General features: G+C 42.9%; 1 protein-coding gene across 1 annotated transcript in view; it reads right to left on the reverse strand.

The window, feature by feature from the left end:
- The window catches only part of FBXW8 (F-box and WD repeat domain containing 8), a 113198-nt gene that overhangs the window by 30565 nt on the left and 61262 nt on the right, over nt 1-21371 (reverse strand). Inside the window, exons 6-7 of the mRNA XM_023647074.2 lie at nt 12503-12699; nt 9429-9635 (exon numbers count right to left, since the gene is read on the reverse strand). Of these exons, the coding sequence (XP_023502842.1) occupies nt 9429-9635; nt 12503-12699 (404 nt within the window). The remainder of the gene's footprint in view (nt 1-9428; nt 9636-12502; nt 12700-21371) is intronic.

Below are 21371 nucleotides of genomic sequence, written 5' to 3' on the forward strand. Positions count from 1 at the left end.
TGGCTAATATTTATGGTGTTCTCTTATGTGCAAAATACCACTGTGATGATTCTCTCATCTGATCCCCATGATTCCCTAAGGTGGGTATCATGATTTTATTCACTTTACATATGAGGAAAGGAAGGTGCAGAGGTCAAACCACTTAGACAGTTACAAAGGTCTGGAACAAGGATTCAAACCCGCGGGTGGACTTCCAAGCCCATGCTCTGTAAACCTCCCCCCAGGGTGCTCCCAGTGGACTAGCAGCCCTGGGCACTCATAAGACAGGCAGATCCTCAGGCCCTGCCCTAGACTTACTGAATCTGAAGCCTTGGGGGTGGGGTCCAGAGATCCATATTTTTCTGCTATCCCCTGGCTTTTGAGAACCCTGCACTACACCCTACACTGCCTCCCAAGCCAAAAAAGAATCTCAACAGTAAAGAAGTGTTACTCAGCTATAAGTGCTCATTTCCTGCCTTCCGACTGATGCCAATCTGGTTAAGAATAGTGCTGGGCAGTAACAGTATCAAAAACGGAGATGCAGACCCTGTGTACTATAAGAATCACAGAAGGAGCATGTTCCCTGAGAGCCAGAAGAGTTGGGAAGGCTCCTTCTGATGACCAGGACTCTGCACAGACCTTTCCTGACAGGCCAGGGAGAGACAGAAGGGGAAGAGCGAATGCTCTTGCTAGTCAGGAATAAACGTGGCACATTCGGGACTGCGCCAGCTTGGCTGGAGCGAGGGGCTCACTTTGGAAGTGCAGGATGGAGAGCAGGAGCCTGACGCCCCCGGTCTTGAAGGCCAGGCAGAAGGCGGGCACCAGGGCCTCACCCACAGTCCTTAGCATGCAGCATGCAGCCATCGCTCTGACAAAACCTGAAAGAGACCATGAGGAGAGGCGCCGATGGGTGGTACAACAGCACAAAGGTGGGGAAAGGGCAGGGGAAAGTGAGGCAGGGGGGCTGGGGAGGAATTATTTCCATCATACATTTTAAAACTTATTATGAACATGAGATAAGAGTTCACATCCTAAGGAAACACCACAGTGCAAAGAGGTCACCCAAGGTAACAGGTGGAGCCTGGGCCAGAGGTCCTAAACTAGACAGATCCAAAGAAATCTGGGTATTGAATTTGGTCTGGGTCGAGTCAGTTGGTCCCATGTCAATGGACCGCTCTGGAGCAGGAGAGGTGAGCTGGGGCTGGAATCCCAGCCACAGCAGAGCTGCTTTCTTCCGAGGGTTCCTGGCCTCGATTTAACACACTGCAAACCTCATCACTCCTCCCGGAGTCCCCTGATTTGGAATGCGAGCGCTCAAACGCAGAATGAGGTGGAGCTCTCCTTTGCCTGTCTACAAAACCAGACTCACCCTGGAAATTAACACCACAGCGGGAGAAGCTTAAAAGCGTAACTTTGCATCCATTAGAAGAACTCATCTGCAACTCAATAGTTGGTAAGTTAATCATAAATCCGCTCTCTAACACAGTGCCTTATAGAAGACTGCAGGGCTGAGTAAAATTAATAAATCATATTCATCTATGTACTGAGTAAAAAGCAAAAGTTCTCTAATTTGTAATATTTTGTTAGTCTAAACTGCTATGTGTATCTGAAAACAGTAAAATGTCTTAAATGTTCTGAAATCCCAATTCACACAGACCATTTTCTGTGCGCCCTCTTTCTCCCGCCCTCCCCTAAAGCAACACCAGCAGTCTCCAGGGTCTGGATGTGTGGACACACACCAAGAGCGTGCAGCCGAGTCTACAGTGCTGCTGCTTCTACTTGCAGAGCAAAGGCAAACATTTTCAATGGGTCCCCCAACCTTCATTAACTGAAACAGAAGCTGATTTTTAACCTTAAGAGAACTAGCTGCTGCTTGGGCCGAATTTCCTCAGAGACTCATCTGACACGAAGGAACCAACGCCATACCTTACCCATGAGGTGAAATCAGATCAACTCCAAGCTCACACACTCCCAACAATATGGAATGGTGAACTGCATGGAAAGTCCACAGAAATAAGCAGGAAAGCCATTAGAAAAATTAGGCCCTAAATAAAATTCTAAGCTTAATACAAAAGATAAACAAAAGATAAAACAAAAGAGAAAAAAAAGAAAAAAAAGGCAATGATCATCATAGACTTCAGTGTAATGGTCTTGGAAACTTGCTCAGAGATTCAAAACTACTAATCAATGATTTGAAAATTAGAAAATGATACAAATGTCAGTGGCAGACAAAAACTCTGCAAAAGTGTGGGTGAAGACAAAACGTATTTAAGACAGTGCCAACCCTCTCCAATACGGCTTTACATCTCAAAGGCTTTTATACCAAGTGACTCAGCACTCACATCAATTTACTGCATCAGTTCTGCAAGAAGCTACACTGACCCGCCCCTTTCTATTCGAAATGCATTCTTCCAAAACAATTCTTAGGAAAATGAATTTTGTGGAGAACCAGACTACTATCACTACAAGTGTGGCTTTAGCACAGCTCCCACACTAGCTCACGGCCCCTGTGCTCCAGCCAGCCTGGATCATCCCAGCGCTGCTTTCTGGTCCCCCTGGAAACCGCCTCCTCTGGACCTCCGCCTGGACTGCCCCTGCCCAGGCTCTCCTGAGGAGCTGCAACCTGACCCCAGTGCTGGAGGGGCCGGGCGAGTGCAGGAGGGGCCGGGCGAGTGCTGGAGGGGCCGGGCGAGTGCAGGAGGGGCCCGACAGGACTGGGCGCCAGCCACGTGCAAAGCACATTACCTACCCTTCCCAGGTACTGTCCCCAATGCTGGAGGGGCCGGGCGAGTGCAGGAGGGGCCCAACAGGACTGGGCGCCAGCCACGTGCAAAGCACATTACCTACCCTTCCCAGGTACTGACCCCAATGCTGGAGGGGCCGGGCGAGTGCAGGAGGGGCCCAACAGGACTGAGCGCCAGCCACGTGCAAAGCACATTACCTACCTTTCCCAGGTACTGTCCCTTTCCAAATGCGACACCTGAGGCATGTGAGTAACTAGTCTAAGGCTTATCTGACTCCAAAACCTGTGCTCAGTCCCCAGTGCTTATACCACCACCTTGACTTTTCCCTGTATTTACCTTCTCTAACTTCTTCACTCCCTCCTAGGAGTGGCTCAGGATGGCTAGAAACCCTAAAGCATTCTTAGCTTCCATAAGCAGCAGCAGCATCCCAAAAAATACTTTTCGCAGAATCACCCACCATGCTATACAGAACATCAGAGGTGCTCGGGTCCTCAAAGGTCTCTAAGTCAGAGGTCTTCTGCTCCGTCTTGAGAAACCCTAGGGCTCTATGGAGGTGCTTCAGGGTTTTCACATGTGAGGAGAATTTCATTTATTATTATTCACTATGAACAATACACTAACAATTATATCAATTACTGATATCATCTTAACACTAAAATATGTAAAAACACATTTGAATGTTTAATCCTCATCTATTTATTTGTACAATTTTTCACTACTCTGGAATTCACTGTGAAGGTCTCCCTATGACCTTGTGTCCATCTCAACATGGAGAAAACCACCTTTATGTTGCTAAGTTATTGTTAAGGACCACCAGCTATAAACCCCGAAGCAGGTGTCATGTTTGGTTCACCTCTGTTGCCAGTGCAATCAGAAATCTAGCATATAGTATTGTTTTCAATATGTAGTCATTAACAATGACAGAACCTTAGCAACAAAAACGGTTCCTTTTGGTAGTCAACATCACTCAATGAAACCCAGAAAACTGGTCTCCAGAAGCTATTTTCCTCAACTTTTCCAAGAAGAAAGTAAATATAAAAAATTAACAAGGTTTAAGGTGAAAGTGAAAAGGAAATGAGACATTTACTTGGGGAACTTTCAATTTTAAATTGTTCATCCTGCTTGTAAAATACTGTTTCTGATTCTCCTCTGGAACGGAACCTTGAACAAATGAGAAGATGGATCTCCTATTCTGGTGCAGGTATGGGAGAATGTGGCCAGAATCCATGAGCACTACATTTTTCATTCCAAAGGCTCTCTCAGACAGATATTTCAACTCAGGACGAGTGCAAGCAACCAATCCAGAGTCTCTTCACGTCTGTGTAGAGGGAATGATTATCATAAGAGACGTTAGCAATCATTTTCCAGCGTGATGTAAGCTGAGGCAGCAGTGCCAAGCAAGCGTCCTTGTCACACACATTCCAGCCTTCTGGATTACTTCACTCACAGCTCTCTGATTAGGATGCACGCCACGTGCTCCCTAATACAACCTGCCATCGAATGCCAAGTACTTCAGAACTAAATTAGGAAATACGTCCGAATACATGGAACGATACTAAGAGCCCTAAGTGGGTCTCTCTCCCTTCATGAGGCGTGAGACTCATCGTCAACATAATGCGCTTCAATGAGGCAATTCATAATGCGCTTCAATGAGGCAATTCTATCTTCTAACCCTCCACCTCTGAGAGCAAAATGTAATTCAGGCAGCAAAAGAATTAATAAAGATGATATGGTATCATAAATACATTTTCATGGATGGAAGTATTTTTGACAGATTCAGGAAATATGAGACATAACAACAAATGGTAAAGGGATGTTTGGGCACAGAGGGCTACATGAACAGAGTTGCCACTGATTTTTGCACTGCAGCACGATGAAGAGACGAGGCCAGAGTAACTGCTACTACATTTGTTTTCTTTTACAATCATGTGCCACTTGGCAATGGCTACCTTTACGAAGTCTGAAAACCCCAGAATGCAACATCAAAACTCAAGAATCCATTTTCATCCAAAAGTAAAGGACCTTCAAGCAGCCCTTCTCATCAAATACCCCTTGTCCAGCGAGACACAGGGATTGATGAAAAAGTACTCAACAATTTCCTGTCCAATCACTTCTGTCAGCAATCAGCAGGGCCCTTAGGAGAACCCGTTAGAGCAGTAACAGTAGGGGATTCTTCAACCCATTTTGGAAGCCCTCGGCTACCCAGCAGCCTCCAGGGGGATCAGCTCATCAGGACTCTGCAGGTAAAGGGAGGAGTTCAATCACATCATCAAAGAATAGAGGAACGTTGGTGCTGGACAGGCACCCCAAAGTCACACGTCCAACCCTTCTCAGTTTCCAGAAAAGAGGCAGGTCAGCTCAGTGTCTTCAAAGAACCATGGATTCTCCCTCAAAGGGTACCAAACCAAGAAGAGGCACATATCAGTGCGCGCAGCAGCTCTTTCCACCCTAACTGTGGTCTGACAGGGCTGTCAGTCCCACTGCACCGATTCTAGGTGAAGCCATGTGATTCTAGATGAAGTCATCTATCCTAAAAGCAGAGAGTTACAAAATAATTGAAATGAAGGGCAGGACCAGATAGATCTCTGTTTATTCCTTCTGGCCTCATCTTGTTGTCATCTGTCTCTAAGGCCTATGAGAGAAAAGATGTCAAGGACCTGCTAGGAAAATGGGATGCAGGGCCATCCACCACTTCACAAGGAAGACCTTACAGAGAGGGCAAAATCTACCAACGTGTTAAAGGCACGGCCCCCTCTGACCCAGCAAGTTACTTTGAGGAACTGATCCTACAAATAGATCTATGTGGACCAAGTGTTGTCCGAAATAGCAAAAGACTGAGAGCAATCTAACTAACATCCATCAGTAGGGGGCTAGCCCAATTAACTTGGGTGTATCCATAAGGTGCAATATCAAAGTAGCACAAACAAAAACACACCAGCAAGTTCTTCGTTATGTCAAAAGAAATGATGAAACGATCTCCAAGAGATTTTGCTGCAGGAAAAAGCAAGGTACAGAATAATACAGCATTTCACCATTTATATTTTTTAAAAAGAGGGGATTGAGGGCATGTATGGGCACTCTGCCTATATATGCATACAATATCTCCGGAAGGACATACGAGAAGCTGGGAACACTGATTTGGCTCCAGGGAAAGAAAGTGGGCGGCAGGTTGAAAAGAGTGGGAAGGAGTCATCCTACGGCACACTCTCCCTTTCTTATCTTTGATTTCTGAATCAGGTGAATGCATTACCTAGTCAAAAAATATTTTTTTAAGATGTTTAAAGATCTGATCTTTTAAGAAAGAGTGAAAATGGATGAGAGCCTTTTTTTTTCTCTGACTTTACTTGGCCAAAGAAAATGTTGGCAAACCCAAGTGTGGCTCTTAATTCTAGCCTCTGAAATCCAAACGTCTGGGAATCCCCGTGCCACAGACAAACCAAGATGTACCAGCACACTAATGCTCTCTCTGATCCTGTCTGCCTGAGCTGGAAATGAGTCAACCAGCTGTAGTCACAAGCCTTTTCTTAAGATTAAATAGACAGATTTTTGCTAAGTTACTCGGCTTCACTTCCTTAGAAAATTATATTTATTAGTGGATATAGGTTACTTGACAAGTACCAGTGTGTTGAAATCTGTGCATAACACTATTTTAACACTCCAATGTCAGGAACAAAACTGGTGCTCTTAACTATCTGTGATGAACACATGATGGGCTGGCTAGTAGATATGTGAATGGATGAATCTGAACCATTAATACTCGATGATCAGACAGCTGTGGTGCCTATAAAATGCTAATGGGATCATCATATGGTATAAGGGTATTCTCCAACTAAACAAAAATAACCCCTCTGGAATACTTCTACAGGTTGGGGACTAAAATTCTGTATCAACATTTGGACTTCACTGTCTGCTTTTATCACAGTTGATTAATAATGGACTATAGCTAAACCCCAGTTCTGTATCAGGTACAAACAAAAATAAACCAAACTCTCTGTTCTCATAAAGCCTTTATCTGAATCCTAGATATACAGGCCAGAGGCACAGACTCAAGGCCCCATGTGTATATAGCTCCAGGCAAACTCCACTGCTAATAGTCTCACACCAACCTAATAAAAAGTGCTGGGAGACATGTGGCCAGGCCGATCACAGATAAAGCCAAAACACGGTCCTGACAAGCACAGTGACACTGAGCCCGCACAGGAGACCATTTGAGAATTATGACATTACATTAGAGCATAGCAGGATGAGACTAAAATCTCACAGCGCCATCCGTGACATCACTTAGTTCACGCAAATGTTACCTGACAATTACACTTCTTAAGAACACAGGTTTTTCCAGAGGAAGGGGAAAATCCATTAAACAAAATCAGATGGGAAGTTCTGCCTCTGCAAAATAAGGAAAGCTTCATAGATAAAGCTTGGCTTCCCTCACGTTCGAGGGGGTGGCATTCTGTTGGAGAAACATCTCAATGCAAAGTTATTCCCAGCGTGACTAACAACCACCAGCCGCCCACCCACACGAGTGTTTGAGGATGTGGTGGAGTACTCACAAAATATTTGGATGACTAAACGCTACTGTCAGATTTCAAAGAGATACTTAAACACATTCCTGTAACAAACTGACTTCCATTCTTAATTGTAAAACACCAGTGAAAAATACTGGGTAACAAGTTATTCGAGGGACTATAAACTTTTAAAAATGAATTTTCACAAAATTAATGTATTAATCAGCTGATTCTAACAATTAATACTTTAAATTGGGTTGGAAATTTTGAGAGGCATCCAAAAAAGTGCCTCCTTACATCAATGTCTCAAGGATGCCCCCAGTCTAATTTTGTGCTAAACTATCCGTTTAACTTGCTTCTCAAATACATCCACCATGATTGTATCACCATAGAAATAAATCCACTCAGAGGAGTCACAGAGAAGTAAGACCTGCCAAATGAAAACTTTACTAAAAATATGACAAACTTAAACCAGGCTAGTACTAAATATAACTATCACTTCACTCCACTGAGAGCTCGAGAAATAAATGAGATAACAAAAACTTGAATGCATGATGGATGGAAAATTAGAAAGCAGTCTCTCTTCTCTTAACAAATGAGCTCACCAGAGATCGGAAAAGAAAGCATCTTCAAAAGCAGCGGAAGGAAAGCGCCTTGGGAAACCAACTGCTGTCCTCCTCCCCTGCTTCCCGGGAAGGCGAAACACAGGAGTCACGTCAATACACACTTTCCAGCTAAGACGTGCCCAACGTGCTCTGACAAAACAGGCCAACCTGAGCACACAGGGAGTCCCTTCTCACAGAGGACAATGAGCCACACGCATTTTCTACTGCTTCATCTACCTTCCTGGATGACAAAGATAAAACTGCGATCAGGGTGCTTCAATTCTTTGAGCACTTATTTAAGCTGCAAAACCAGTGCACACCCAGATAAAGATGTCACCTTACAGGTGACGCCACTTAGGGGAACAAGAGGGAAAAATCACCTCTCTCAAGAGAAGGCCGTCGTCAGAGGAGCTGCTGGCTCAGAGAAGCTCCCTCCCAGGGACTACACCAACTGCCAGCAGGGTCAATCACAGGCACACCAGAGAAAAAATCAAAACAGAACTCTGTCCCTGCCTTCCCTGACTTCACTGGAAGAGAAAGAGTTCTATAAATCAGCTTTAAGACTAAGTACTTGGCCTACGGTCAGGATAGTAAAATACTAGGTAGTGATAAAATTTAGTCATCGCGCAAAGAATTTCAATTAAAAACTTGTCTCCTTGCTTCTGGCTCAAAGAGTATCAAAGGCATGTTTACGCACTGTTAGTGAGAAGGAAAATTTTGATGCAACCTTTTTAGAGGGCAATTTGGCAACGTCCACCAACATCTTAGGCGCACATATCCTCTGACCATCAACGTAATTGCTAGGAATTTATCCCGGAGATACACTACACAAGGACTTTTGCAAATTACTACGTGTATTGTAGCCTTGTCCATAATAGCCAAAATAGAGACAGCACCCTACATGCCCACCAGTGAGCAGACTGTGGACTGTCAGCACACGCTGGAGTCCGAGAGAGAGGGAACTTGGTCTGTGCTGACACGGAATGCTCTCCAAGGTCTACTATACAGTATGTATACTAGGATCTAATTTCTACAAAGATACGTTTTTTAGTGTATAAATGTTCCTATATATGCATTAAGTTTTTCTAGATGGATACCTAAAAACTGTTAGTAGTTTCTTCTGTGGAGTGGGGCTAGGAGAAAAGAGGAGAAAGGAAATAATTACTTTTCATTTTATACCCTTCTGAAGTGAATTTTTTTTACCATGCTGATATATTGCCTGAATACATCTTTAAAAAACATGTCAGGGGGCCAGCCTAGTGGCATAGTGGTTAAGTTCAGGTGCTCTGCTTCTGTAGCCTGGGGTTTGCTGGTTTGGATCCTAGTGCAGACCTACACACTGCTCATCAAGCGACGCTGTGGCAGCGTCTCACATACAAAAGAGAAGAAGACTGGCACAGATATTAGCTCAGCAACAATCTTCCCCAAACAAAAAGAGGAAGCTTGGCAACAGATGCTAGCTAAGGGCCAATCTTCCTCACCAAAAAAAAAAAAAAAAAAAAAAAAATCATAGAGCATTAATTTTTTAATTGCCTTCCAAAAAATAAAATCGATGTTCTTTTTCATTAGTTGTACATCTTGCTATTTTTTTGTACCTTATTTCCTTCGTACACCCATCCGAGACTCTTCACACCAAAAGCAGCCTGGTTGGATGAGACATCCAGACATGTGACAGGCTGGCCGTAGACATAATGGAGGGTTCTGGCAGAGTCTTCAGCTTTTAGCAGGTATACCAGATCTCCAGCAGTGGCTACTGCCACAGGGTACCTTCCAGTATCTGGAACTATTTCAAGGTAGTCAACCTGTTAAAGGAGAAGAGTTGTTTAGTCCTTCAGGTCTCACCCACAATTCCTCCTACATATGAATGAGAAGACCAGCAACCCAACAGAAAAAGACAGGCAAAGGGACAGTTTACAGGAAATGAAACAGTTTTTACATAAATGAAGAGATTCTCATCATAAAAGAAACACAATACACTCCAAATAAGAGAAATACAAAGTAAGAATTCACGAAGATATCATTTCCACCTGTCCTATCAGTAAAGATCAATTAGTCTGCTAAGACACTGGGCTACAGCTGGTGGGATGTAATTTGGTCCAACAGCCATGGAGGGAAATCTGGCAACACTTACCACAACGTCAAATGCACATGCACTCGGACCCAGCAAGTCACTTCTAGGAATTTGCTTACAAATAAACTCACATTTATGCAAAACAACTGTTATTTGCTGTGGCACTATTTTGTCATAGCTAAAAACTAGAAAAACCTAAACATGGGTTACTAAGGGACTAATTAACTTAATAGTAAATCTATGCATTGGAATACCATGCAGTCATAGAAAAAAGCACAAAGACATTCTTTATAAATTCACACAAATGGGATCTCCAAGGTAAGCTTGGGGAGGGGAAAGCAAGGAAGCAAGGTGAGCAACAGGATTTGGTGTGTAAAAGGTGGGCCAGAGCAAGCACATGACGTGCTTGGCGTGCACAAGTGTAAATCTTCTAACAATGGCTGCCTCCAAGGGGGGAAACGAGCTGTGAGATGGGTTGGAAGGGAGATTTCTCACTGTAAACCTGAGTCTTTTTAACTCTGAACCATGAAGGTATAATAACTATTCAAAAAAAAGCTAAGGTTTTATTATTTTTTTTTACAAGAAATTGAATAAATAAAACTCAGTTCCAAATTAGTAAAAATCACATTTTAACATCTGTGCAAATACCAAAAAGGTGTTGCTAAAAGGTTAAAAGTGTCTGAGTTATCTGCTGTCTCCTGGCTCCAATGCCACCTGAGGGTGGGAAGGCCACTACAAGCACTTTTACACCATCACAGTACTCTCGACTGCATGGCTGCCGCCACCTGCTCTAACGTGCGTGGGTACGAGGAGCTCTCTTCAATAATTTGCTTTTCTAGACCCAGAAGTGGCACATTTCCCCCTGAGTGCAGTTTACAGCAGGTTTTCACCTCCCTGAGTAAATTGCGAAAGTACCAAAGCAGAAGGTGAGCCATGCCATGTGGTTACAAAACCCACAGTGTAAACAGGACAGCGCAGCCCTGACAACAATTCAAAAAGTTCAAACGACTGAGTCCCAAGGACTGTCTGGAGAAGCCTGAGAGGGTAAGCGTCCGGCAAGTGCTGATCACAGGCCCAGTGGGGTGAGGGCAGCTCTGCACCCGGCCCCAAGGGCCAGCAGAGAGGCAGGATGTTCTAGGCTGTATTACAAACCCGGAGCACTGCCACTGCGATTCAGGGAGCCTATGCAGGGAAGACAAAAATGGTCCAGCTCTATGAGCCAGGGGGTGCCTTTTCCAGTGACAGCGCATTCTGTGGCAACCCCTCATCCAGGGTGCAAAACAATACATAACAAGTTTTATAACACATGCCTCCAGCAACGGTTGCCTGCTTCCTCTCTCTCCTATTCTAAAAATCATTTATTTTCCAAAAACCAACATCCTCAGTCTAGCCATTTAATTTCACCTTAATGTTGGATTTTGGACAGACCAAGAGGCTCAGATTGACAGTGGCTGTGCCATTTGCTGGGTGCTGTAAACTACTTCAAAAAGGTTCCAGTGTGTGCCAGGATGCCACCTTATTGCCAAGGCAGGATTTACACTTCACAGAGGGACTCACATCTTAGGTAACTGTCTGAGTTCATGTAATTATTGCTGGTCTACAGTGTTCTTTAGTCAGAGACCAAGTAACAAGCACTACGGTAGATTTGAGAACAAAGAGAAATATGGTACTTTCACATGTTTCTCATAAATAAACCCAAGATGAGATGACAGCATCAGGCAGCTTTGGGGGAAGACTACACCCAAACTGCAGACTGATCGTTAAAGGGACAAGAAGCTTACGGAGGAGAAGCGGTGACACCATGGCTTTTTAGTTATTCAAATCCAACCGGATTTCCACCAGGGGGAAAAGGGAGAGGAGCAGGATTTGTTCCAGGTCAGGCCATCAATTCATTATTCCGTATTGGCTTTTGTCTTCACTCTCCTACTAATGCCAAAATCAAGTTTGTCTAAATTAAATCCAAATTCAGCACAGAGAGATTTGAGCCCTTCCTTCTTACCACCAAACCACCTCCTACCACACAAATGTAGAGACTTAGGTACAACTCAACTCAGAAATAAGCTCTGTGTAAAGAACTCTTCAGGTGGCTCAGCTTCTCACACGACATCCTGGAGCACAGCTACCCAGTTAACACTGACTTCAATCCATTTTCACTCAAGAGTTACTCTTAATTCCAGGTGAGAAAATCTTGGGATGAAGAAAGTGTAGGATGGAAACCTTCCTTCCCATAAGGACTGGGGTGACAGCACTGAACTCATTTTCACTCACATGTTAGGCCAGAAACTGACCTCAGATTTCCACGGGTGACTGTCCCGTTAATGCGAAGGAGGCTGAGGACCACAGTGAGAAACTCTGGCCCTGAAGCCAGCCCTGAGGTCTGAATCACAACCTTAGCTCTGACACCAGGAGGAAGTCAATTCACTGCTCTAAGCTTCTATTCTTGGTAAATGGAGAAATTTACTACCTATTTCACAAAGCTATTGTGAGATTTATGGATGGGAGGCCCACGAATGCGAGCTGCCAACATCATTACTATTTGTTTATATGAGACCAGAGATTGCAAGAATGAAAGATAAAATGATCAGACTAAAAGCTCACCAGTTTCTGAACTTCAAATTCTGCAGCTATTTGCCAATATCCCTCCTCATTGGGGCATAACATTACAACATCAAAAGCAGAAGCTGTGGCAACAGTTGCATCTTCCTGGCTTAGGGCTAGTGCCTGTATTCTTGCATCATGCTCAAAACGATGAATAGGGTACTTTCCAGTTCTTAGATCCCAAATATTAAGAAAGCCTATGTAGAAAAAAGAAATGCAAGCAACAATTTTAAATTCACTTAATATGCACAATTATAAAATATCATGCAATATAAAGAAAGATAAATTAGTTACAAAAAATATTTGCATCACATATAACAGAGGACCAATTTCCTTAATATATAAAGGGCTTCTAAGATTCAATAAGAAAAACAATTGAAAAGTGAGCAAAGGACATAAGCATGCTGTTCACAGAAATACAACTGACATGTAAATGAGAAAAAAGTTAAAATTTACTCACAATTAGAAAAATATAAAAACTGTAATATGATACCATTTTTCATCAATCAAATTGACAAAGACAAAAAAATTTCAGAACCAGCCTGATGGCCTAGTGGTTAAAGTTTGGTGCTCACTGCTTAGGCGGCCTAGGTTCCCTTCCCAGTTGCAGAACCACACCACCCATCTGTCAGTGGCCATGCTGTGGTGGCAGCTCACACAAAAGAACTAGAAGGACTTACAGCTAGGATATACAACCATGCCCTGGGGCTTTGGGAAGGGAAAAAGGAAAAGAGGAAGACTGGCAACACTTTCTCTGCAAAAAAAATAATAATTTTTTAAAAAGTAGTTAAAAAAACTCAGAAAGCATTTTGTGGTTGAAGATATAAGGAAACAGGCTCTCTCTCAAATTGCTGGTGGGAATGTAAACTAATTCACCCACTTTGGAGGCAATTTGATAACATTACCAAATTACAAATGTATATAAGATAGTCATTGTAATGTTTTTAATTATGTCAAAAGATTGGAAGCTATCTAGATGTCCATCAATAGAGAATTACTTAAATAATGGCACCTCCTTAGTTCAGAATTTAAATAAGGCGAGCAGTTAAAAAAAGAGTGAGTCAGGGGCTGGCCCTGTGGCCACGTGGTTAAGTTCGTGCGCTCCGCTGCAGGCGGCCCAGTGTTTCGTTGGTTCGACATGGCTCTGCTCATCAGGCCATGCTGAGGCGGCATCCCACATGCCACAACTAGAAGGACCCACAATGAAGAATATACAACTATGTACTGGGGGGCTTTGGGGAGAAAAAGGAAAAAAATAAAATCTTTAAAAAAAAAAAAAGAGTGAGTCAGGGGCCAGCCCTGTGGCCGAGTGGTTAAGTTCGCAAGCTCCGCTTCAGCGGCCCAGGGTTTCACTGGTTTGGATCCTGGGCACAGACCTAGCACTGCTCATCCAGCCACGCTGAGGTGGTGTCCCACACAGTGGAACTAGAAGGACTTAAAACGAGAAAAGACAACTATGTACTTGGGGGCTTTGGGGAGAAGAAGAAAAAAAATAAATAAAGATTGGCAACAGATGTTAGCTCAGGTGCCGATCTTTAAAAAAAAAAGAGTGAGTCAGTCTTACACACAAGCTATATGAAATGATCAACAAAATATACTGTTAAATGAAAAAAGTAAAGGACAGAAGAGTGGTATAGTATGCTATATTACTTTTGTGTTTTAAAAAAATGTATATACACAGACTACTGCAGAAGGACACACAAGACACTGTTAACAAGGACTGACCCCTAAGGAAAGAAACCAGGGAAAAGGAATAAAAGTAGGAGGGAAAGGGGCCAGCCCAGTGGCGCAGCAGTTAAGGCCGCACGTTCTGCTTTGGCGGCCCAGGGCTCGCTGGTTCGGATCCCGGGTGTGGACATGGCACCACTTGGCAAGCCATGCTGTGGTAGGTGTCCCACGTATCAAGTAGAGGAAGATGGGCACGGATGTTAGCTCAGGGCCAGTCTTCCTCAGCAAAAAGAGGAGGATTGGTGGCAGATGTTAGCTCAGGGCTAATCTTCCTCAAAAAAAAAAAAAAAAAGAGGGACACTTACTGTATATCCCCTTGTATTCTCTGAAATTTTACCAAAAAAAATAAATTTTTTAAAAATGCTTTTGTGAGAGACCTAAGAAGAATGGGTGGTTGCTGAGTGGTTTAAACACAGGGAGTTCTTAATTCATTCTTCTATTTGTCCACTCATGCCAGGCACTGTTCTAGACACTAGCAGTACCTGAAAACAGCCATTAACCAACTCTAATTGGTTCTTACATGTATTTTATACCTTCCTCACCACCACCCTCTTCTGGCCCCCACTGGCAGTGACACTTCATTTTGCACAGCTCTAAAACACAAGCTAGACCATCCAATGATTGTTAAAAACTGATTTTATCATACACTCTTCTCCCCAGCCCCTTGAATACTGCTACCCAGATGAATTCCTCTGACACACACTGGCCGTGTCTCAACCTCTCTGGAATTGTCTACAGCACTCATCTCCAAGTGCAGTCCTCTGGATCAGCAGCATCAGCATCACGAGGGGCTTGTTAGAAATGCAGATTCTCAGGCAACAGACACTCTGGGGATGTACACTCAAGTTTGAGAACAGTTAAGTTTGGGAGCTTAAACTTTTCTATCAGAAATATAAACTTTCCTGAATTTGCAATACTCCTTATTCTCTTCTCACCAAATAATTTCTTTCTATTGTTCCCATCCACTAAGCCACTTCCTTCCCCTCAAAGATTCATCCAAGAAAATAGTTACTTTCTGCATCACATTGGATAATGTCCCAGTCCAATTTCCACCTGATTTTATTTTTCAAAATCCACTGAGAAATAATTCTGTGGAGACAACACAGTCTGTGGCTACAAGAGTTCAAATCCAGCTCCAGCACTCGCTAGATGAAGGTCTCGGGCAGGTCAGTTAAAGCTGTGAGCCTGTGCCCTCCTCCGAAAAACTGAAGATACCCTCACCTGCACAGGCCTGTTGGGAGGATGAAAGGAGACAAACCCTACAAAATGCTGGAGACAGACCCATCATTCTTACCTTTTTTACATGTATTCTATAGTGCCTGCCGTCTTATAAAGCATATTTAATCTATTAACAATGCCAGTTTCCTCTCTATTGCTCATCCGCAAATCCAGTTCTACTTCCTATAACTTCCTATGACCTAAAACAGATAAAGCTTTTCACTTCTCTTCTCTTTGCAATTCATCCTCCCATCTTTCTTTCCTCTTACCTTGTACTTTGCCTTTAAACATTAAATGCTTCGAACTTAAGATCTTACTATAAAGTATCATTCAGCACTAAATAAATACAGAGAGTCAGAAGAAAATAATACATTTGGGCTGCTTTGCAAGACTTTCAAACTGTCAGTAGGCTAAGTAGGTGATTACAAACAAAAGCAGAGCCTTCTTCAAGCTAAATGTTGCTTCAAATGTAAAACACAGTGTACTTTTCTAGGAATTATGATAAACTTGGGGGATAAGCAGATCAGAGAAGTCTTCACAACACATTCCCCTGGCGGCTACTTTGGCAAATTCTTTCCATTCTGACTCAGAAGACACTGATATGCTGCAGAGAACGCCAACGGCTCCACACATTAAATAGCAGATAGGCACACTCCAAGATGTGCCTCCTTTACAGAGTCCTGCATTGCATTTGTCTGCATGTGCTTGGAGGCATCATGATAGACAGTGAAGAAAAATAAAAATCGCTATTTGCATAGAGCTTTCAAGTGTCTAGACACTCATCCTTTGTCTCCTCTCCTTGAGCGCTCACTTCCACCTTGGGAGGGGCAGCACTCTCCTCACTTCACAAAAGGGAAGAAACAGAAGCTCCAAGTCGTTAAACAGCTGGTCCGAAGCTGGGCTGGAATTGAGCTGGAAAAGTGCAGGATGAGTGGCTGCGTTTACAAGTGCATAAAATAACTACGAGCTCGATGAGTAAGTGATGTAGGCTCAGCCTGTGCTCTGCCAAGTGTGGAAGTTATTCACCCACAGCTCACTCAAAGCACACATGGAGTTTATCTATAAACACATTTTTCATTGTTAATCAAGTATTGGTTTTGTTGGCATCATTTTTCCAACAGAATGGTATGCAATAAAATACCCTTCACTACAAGGTTGAGTTCCACAGAGCTGTCCTAAGTAGGGTCTTTCTGGAAAATGTATTCCAGGGTTCCATCAATTTAATGGCCACATCCTGCTCTTCTGAATGCCTGTTGTGTCCCGATCTTTGCCAATTGTCTCCATTTCAACTATTAAGTATATAACTTGGTCAAATCCTCACTTGTCAGTGGTGCCACTATCATTTCCACAGTCCTCCAAGATCATTTTTAGGTGCACAAACATGTAAGATTATGTCCTCTTGATGAATTGACCCGTTCTTAGACGAAATGTCCCTCTTTACCCGTTTACATTCTTTGCTCTGAAATCCGCTTTGTTTGATACTGATATAGCCACTCCAGCTTTCTTTTGATTAGTTTTCGCATGGCATATAGACATGTTTCTGTCCTTTCACTTTGTCTCGTGCCTTTATATCTAAGTGGGCTTCTTGTAGACAGCGTATAGTTGGTCTTGCCTTTAAGTGGAGCGTTTAGACCATTTATCTTTAACGTGATTACTGGTGAGGATGGGTTGAATCTAGCCTTTTGCTGTTTGTTTTCTATTTGTCCCATTTGTTCTTTGCTCCTTTTTTCCCTCTTTTTCTGCCTTCTTTTGGATTGAGTACGTGTTTATGCCATTTTAATTCCTTTGTTGGCTTATTAGCCAAAACTCTTTGTTGTGTTATTTTATGGTTGCTTTAGGATTTTAACACACACCTGTAAGATACTGTAGTCTGCCTCCGAGCAATAATATATACCACTTCACACACAGAGTAAGAACTTCACAGCAGCACACTTCCACTTCCTCCCTTCTCAGCCTCTGTACTATTGTTGTCATACTTATTGTTTCCACATATGTTATAAATTCCACATACATTGTTAGTATTTTTGCATAAGCAGGCAATTATCTTTTAAAGAGACTTAAATAATAAGAAAAAGAGCCATTTTTATTTATCCATGTAATTACCTCTTCTACTGCTCTTCGAATATCACTTTTAACATTACTAAATCGTGCAGTTTTTGCAAGATTTGCAATTTCACTTTGCAACTGTCCTCTTGGATATTTGACCCAAAAACACATGGGTAAGGTGAGCAGGAACAGATAACCAGCTACCAGAAAGGATGTTTGAGTGAAAGCTAATTTTACACACGATCAATTTATTAGTTAATACAGTTATATCACAGCTACTTTCACAACCTCAAAACTGCAGGGACTCCAACAGTGAATGCTTGAATTATAAGAATGTTTTATAATACTGCAGCAGATTATCATCCATGTTAACCAATATTTAGCCAAAAAGGAATCAATGCAACAATACAATCAACAAGTATTTATTGAGCCCCTGCTTTGGGCCAGCCACCATTCTAGGCACTGGGGAAACTGCAGTCAAGAAGACAAAATAAAAAAAGCCCCGGACTGCATGGAGCTGACTTTCTAGTGGCATCTACCAAGCATCTCATTTGGGGGGCACATAGTAAGGATATGACCCTTATTCTCACAAAACTCACAATGGAAAGAAACATAGACATCTAATAACTAAAATATAACAGAGATATATATACCAAGTGCAATGGGACAATGGATGAGCTTAACTTTTTGTCATGTTGTCACACTATTTTAAGATGGCAAAAAAGGAGCAGCAAGTTTTCCAGACATTTCAAGTTGAACTGGGTCCACACCCAACGCACAACATTAAGGAAGTAGTAGTCAGTGCCTGTCAGAGCCAAATAAATTCACTTCTCCAAAGGGGAGGGTTTTTAAAATCTGATGTACATTCACTTGAAAGGCCAAGTTTTATCATATTGCAGATGCCACAACAACATGGCTTTGGCTCCTGATATTGTGTGGACTTAGGAAGTGGCAGAATTGTGCCCTTTTTCTGTTACATTCCCTACAGTAGTGAATTCAGAGTACTGAATGTGGCTGAACATCAATAAAGGTTTGCTGAATGCTTGTCTTAGGTTTTAGCAAGGGAACATTTGTGTAAGAAACAGACATCCACTGAAACTGGCCTAAATACAAATGTTAACTGACTGGAAAGGAACAGAGCTATTTGACAGAACGCAAGGGCAGGAAACATAGCTGGAGATTATAAGGGATCAGAACTAGGACCTAAAAACATTCGGAACCAAGACAGTGTACCTCTTGCACCACAGATTTTGTCTCTGCTTCTCTCTCCACAAACCAGCTTTCTGCCTTCCCCATTCCACGAGGGCTCCTACTCCAAGCACACAACTGACACTGAAATTCTGAGGTCCAACAGGCTCATCCCAGTCCATCAATCAGCTGCCCCAGGGCCTGGGGCCCCCATCTTTGTCTAACTAGCAGAAGCCAAAAGACTATTCAAATTCTATGAACATGCCCACCTCTAGAGGTGCTGAGGAGGGACCTCAGAGCAAGGAAACACCCCGAAAGGTCTCTACTGCACTTATCCTGCACGTTAGGCCAAGGCAGAACAAGAGAAAACTTCTCAGCAAGTGCGAAGGGGGGTTCTGTACAGTTTCTGAGCAGCGACTACAGCAGCTCGTTGCCATCTCCCCCGAACCAGGTCTACTCCCTGAGAGCCGGAGCTCCAGGACTTCCATTCGCCCCACACGGAGAAAACGGAAAGGACAGGTGTCTGCCTTTCTACCTGCTAAAATCTCAAGAGCTGGATAAAAGATGCTTAATTCTGAGCTAGTGCTGGGATGACAACGACACTGCTTCATTCATGAGAAATATGAAAAGGATGCGGACAAAAGAAGAAAAAGGGTCTCTTGAAAAATCTGAAAGAATACAATGAGTGAGGGCCATCAGCCCAATAAAGTAGACAAGAGCAGGGCTTAGCAGTCCCACCTGCTCTCTGGGCTCAAGACCCTCCACCTTGACAAGCAGCAGCAGGGCTGAAGGAACTCCGAGTTCACCCTAGACTAGGAACAGTCGTGAATGATGACATGAGTAACGACGGCCAGTCTTTCGAGGAGACATAAAGGCCGCTCAGCAGCTGTGGATGGGCACCCATGCCAGTTCGCAGCACACCCCTCCCCCTCCCAAAGGAGGCCAGCCAGAGTGTGGTAATGAAACTGCACATAGTGGAAATGGGATCTAAATGAGTTTAAACTGATTTATGTTAGCTTTTGTAAAGATTACTTGATATCAGGAAAGTGCTACCACTGTGAAATAATGTCGACAATCCTTAAGACCTCCGCCTAATGGTACTTGCACAGAATATTTATATTCCTCGTCATGGGAACAAGGACCATAATGGATACCACTTTTGTTTTATTAGGGATGCATATTTAAATTAATCTGCTATTTGCCTAAACAATTAGCTGCTTCTGTTTGTGTGCACAAAGCCAAAATTGCAATTAGGCTTCCATCAAAAAGATAAGTCCCAACTAAAACTGTCCCGGTGGAGTCATAAGAGCTCAGGGCTGAACTTTCCAAAATTACTTTTTAGCATAATGGTAATTATGTTAATTGCTTGAAAGGTAAATAACTGCTGAACTGGTTTTGGAAAAAAATACAATTGGCATTGCCCCTCCCCTTTGATCTTTCTCAGGCACCATAAAGTTTCAAATAGGTTACGAGTTTAGAAAGTCCTAGACTGGTCGCCTCTTGAACTACGGTGTGCCTTGTGGCCTTCCGTGCTCTCTAGACTAGAACTTCTTTCAGCCACGAGCTCCGATCCTCTGGAGCTTGCACATGAACACCTGAGGCTTGGGCTCAGCTTCATAGAGTTAAGTAGACAGGATCAATTAACTTTAGTTCAGAGACGCTGAATGAAGCTAGCTATTTATAAAGAGAGCTGGAAATCTCAATTTCCACCATGTAAATAAACACTCGCCTATAAGAAATTAAGCAGGAGTCAAAAGAAATTCTGCAACGAGAAAAAGCATTTTAATAAAAATTTAAGATATACCCATAGCATTCACACGTACCTCTTCATTCATCAAGTGCACACACTATCACTGTGAAATGCAGGCCAGGATGTAAAGGCGGCATAAAGTCTGAAAGGACAAAAGAAGTTTTGCTTTCACGGCAGAAGTGGCCAGTGGAAGATTAGCATCAGTGCAAACAAAGGTCACAAATCGGCTAAATCATGGAGGGTCTTGAAAAAGAAAGAAGCTGAATGAAATTCATTCTTCACCTGGATGCTGCATTGACTGTGCATGTCGTCCTCAACATTCCAGCTGAACACAGCTCTAAAGCCCAACTCTTGCTTACAGCAGAATAACAATAAATACAAAGCACTCTAGAAGCAGCATTTTAGATTGACAAGTAAGAAAATCTGAATGGGCTTGTGGACCAATGAAGTGACTGCTCAGGGTACAAGCAAAGCAGCAACCAGACATGAGATCACAAAGCAAAAACTGAGTCAAGAAGGAAAGATGAACGTGCTCAGTGCCCTCAAGTTCAAAGCAGAAGAACACTGTAAAAAGAAGAATCAAAAATGAAGAGACAGTAAATTGAAAAGAAGGCAAATAATATATTGTAGACTATGAAAATGTGACTAAATAGAAGAATTTACAGTTAGCAAAGTTAAAGGAAAAACAGACTGATGGAGAACAGAAGCCAAAGAACTCGGCTCAGCTCTTCCACAAGTGAAAGTGCCAAGAAAGCAGATAATGCGAAAGAGACGGCACTGTGCAGGCAGCCACTGACTCCAGCCAATTTTTTCCTACAATATAAGTGAGTGACATAAACACAACATAAAATCTATTTGGAAGAGTTTGTCAGACACCGGAGTACGAGATGCCTCTAGAGAAGAGACTGGGTTACTGGGGAATCAGGGAACCAGGTGGTG

This window comes from Equus caballus, chromosome 8 (assembly GCF_041296265.1).
Source record: "Equus caballus isolate H_3958 breed thoroughbred chromosome 8, TB-T2T, whole genome shotgun sequence".
In the NCBI taxonomy this organism is placed as follows: Eukaryota; Metazoa; Chordata; class Mammalia; order Perissodactyla; family Equidae; genus Equus; species Equus caballus.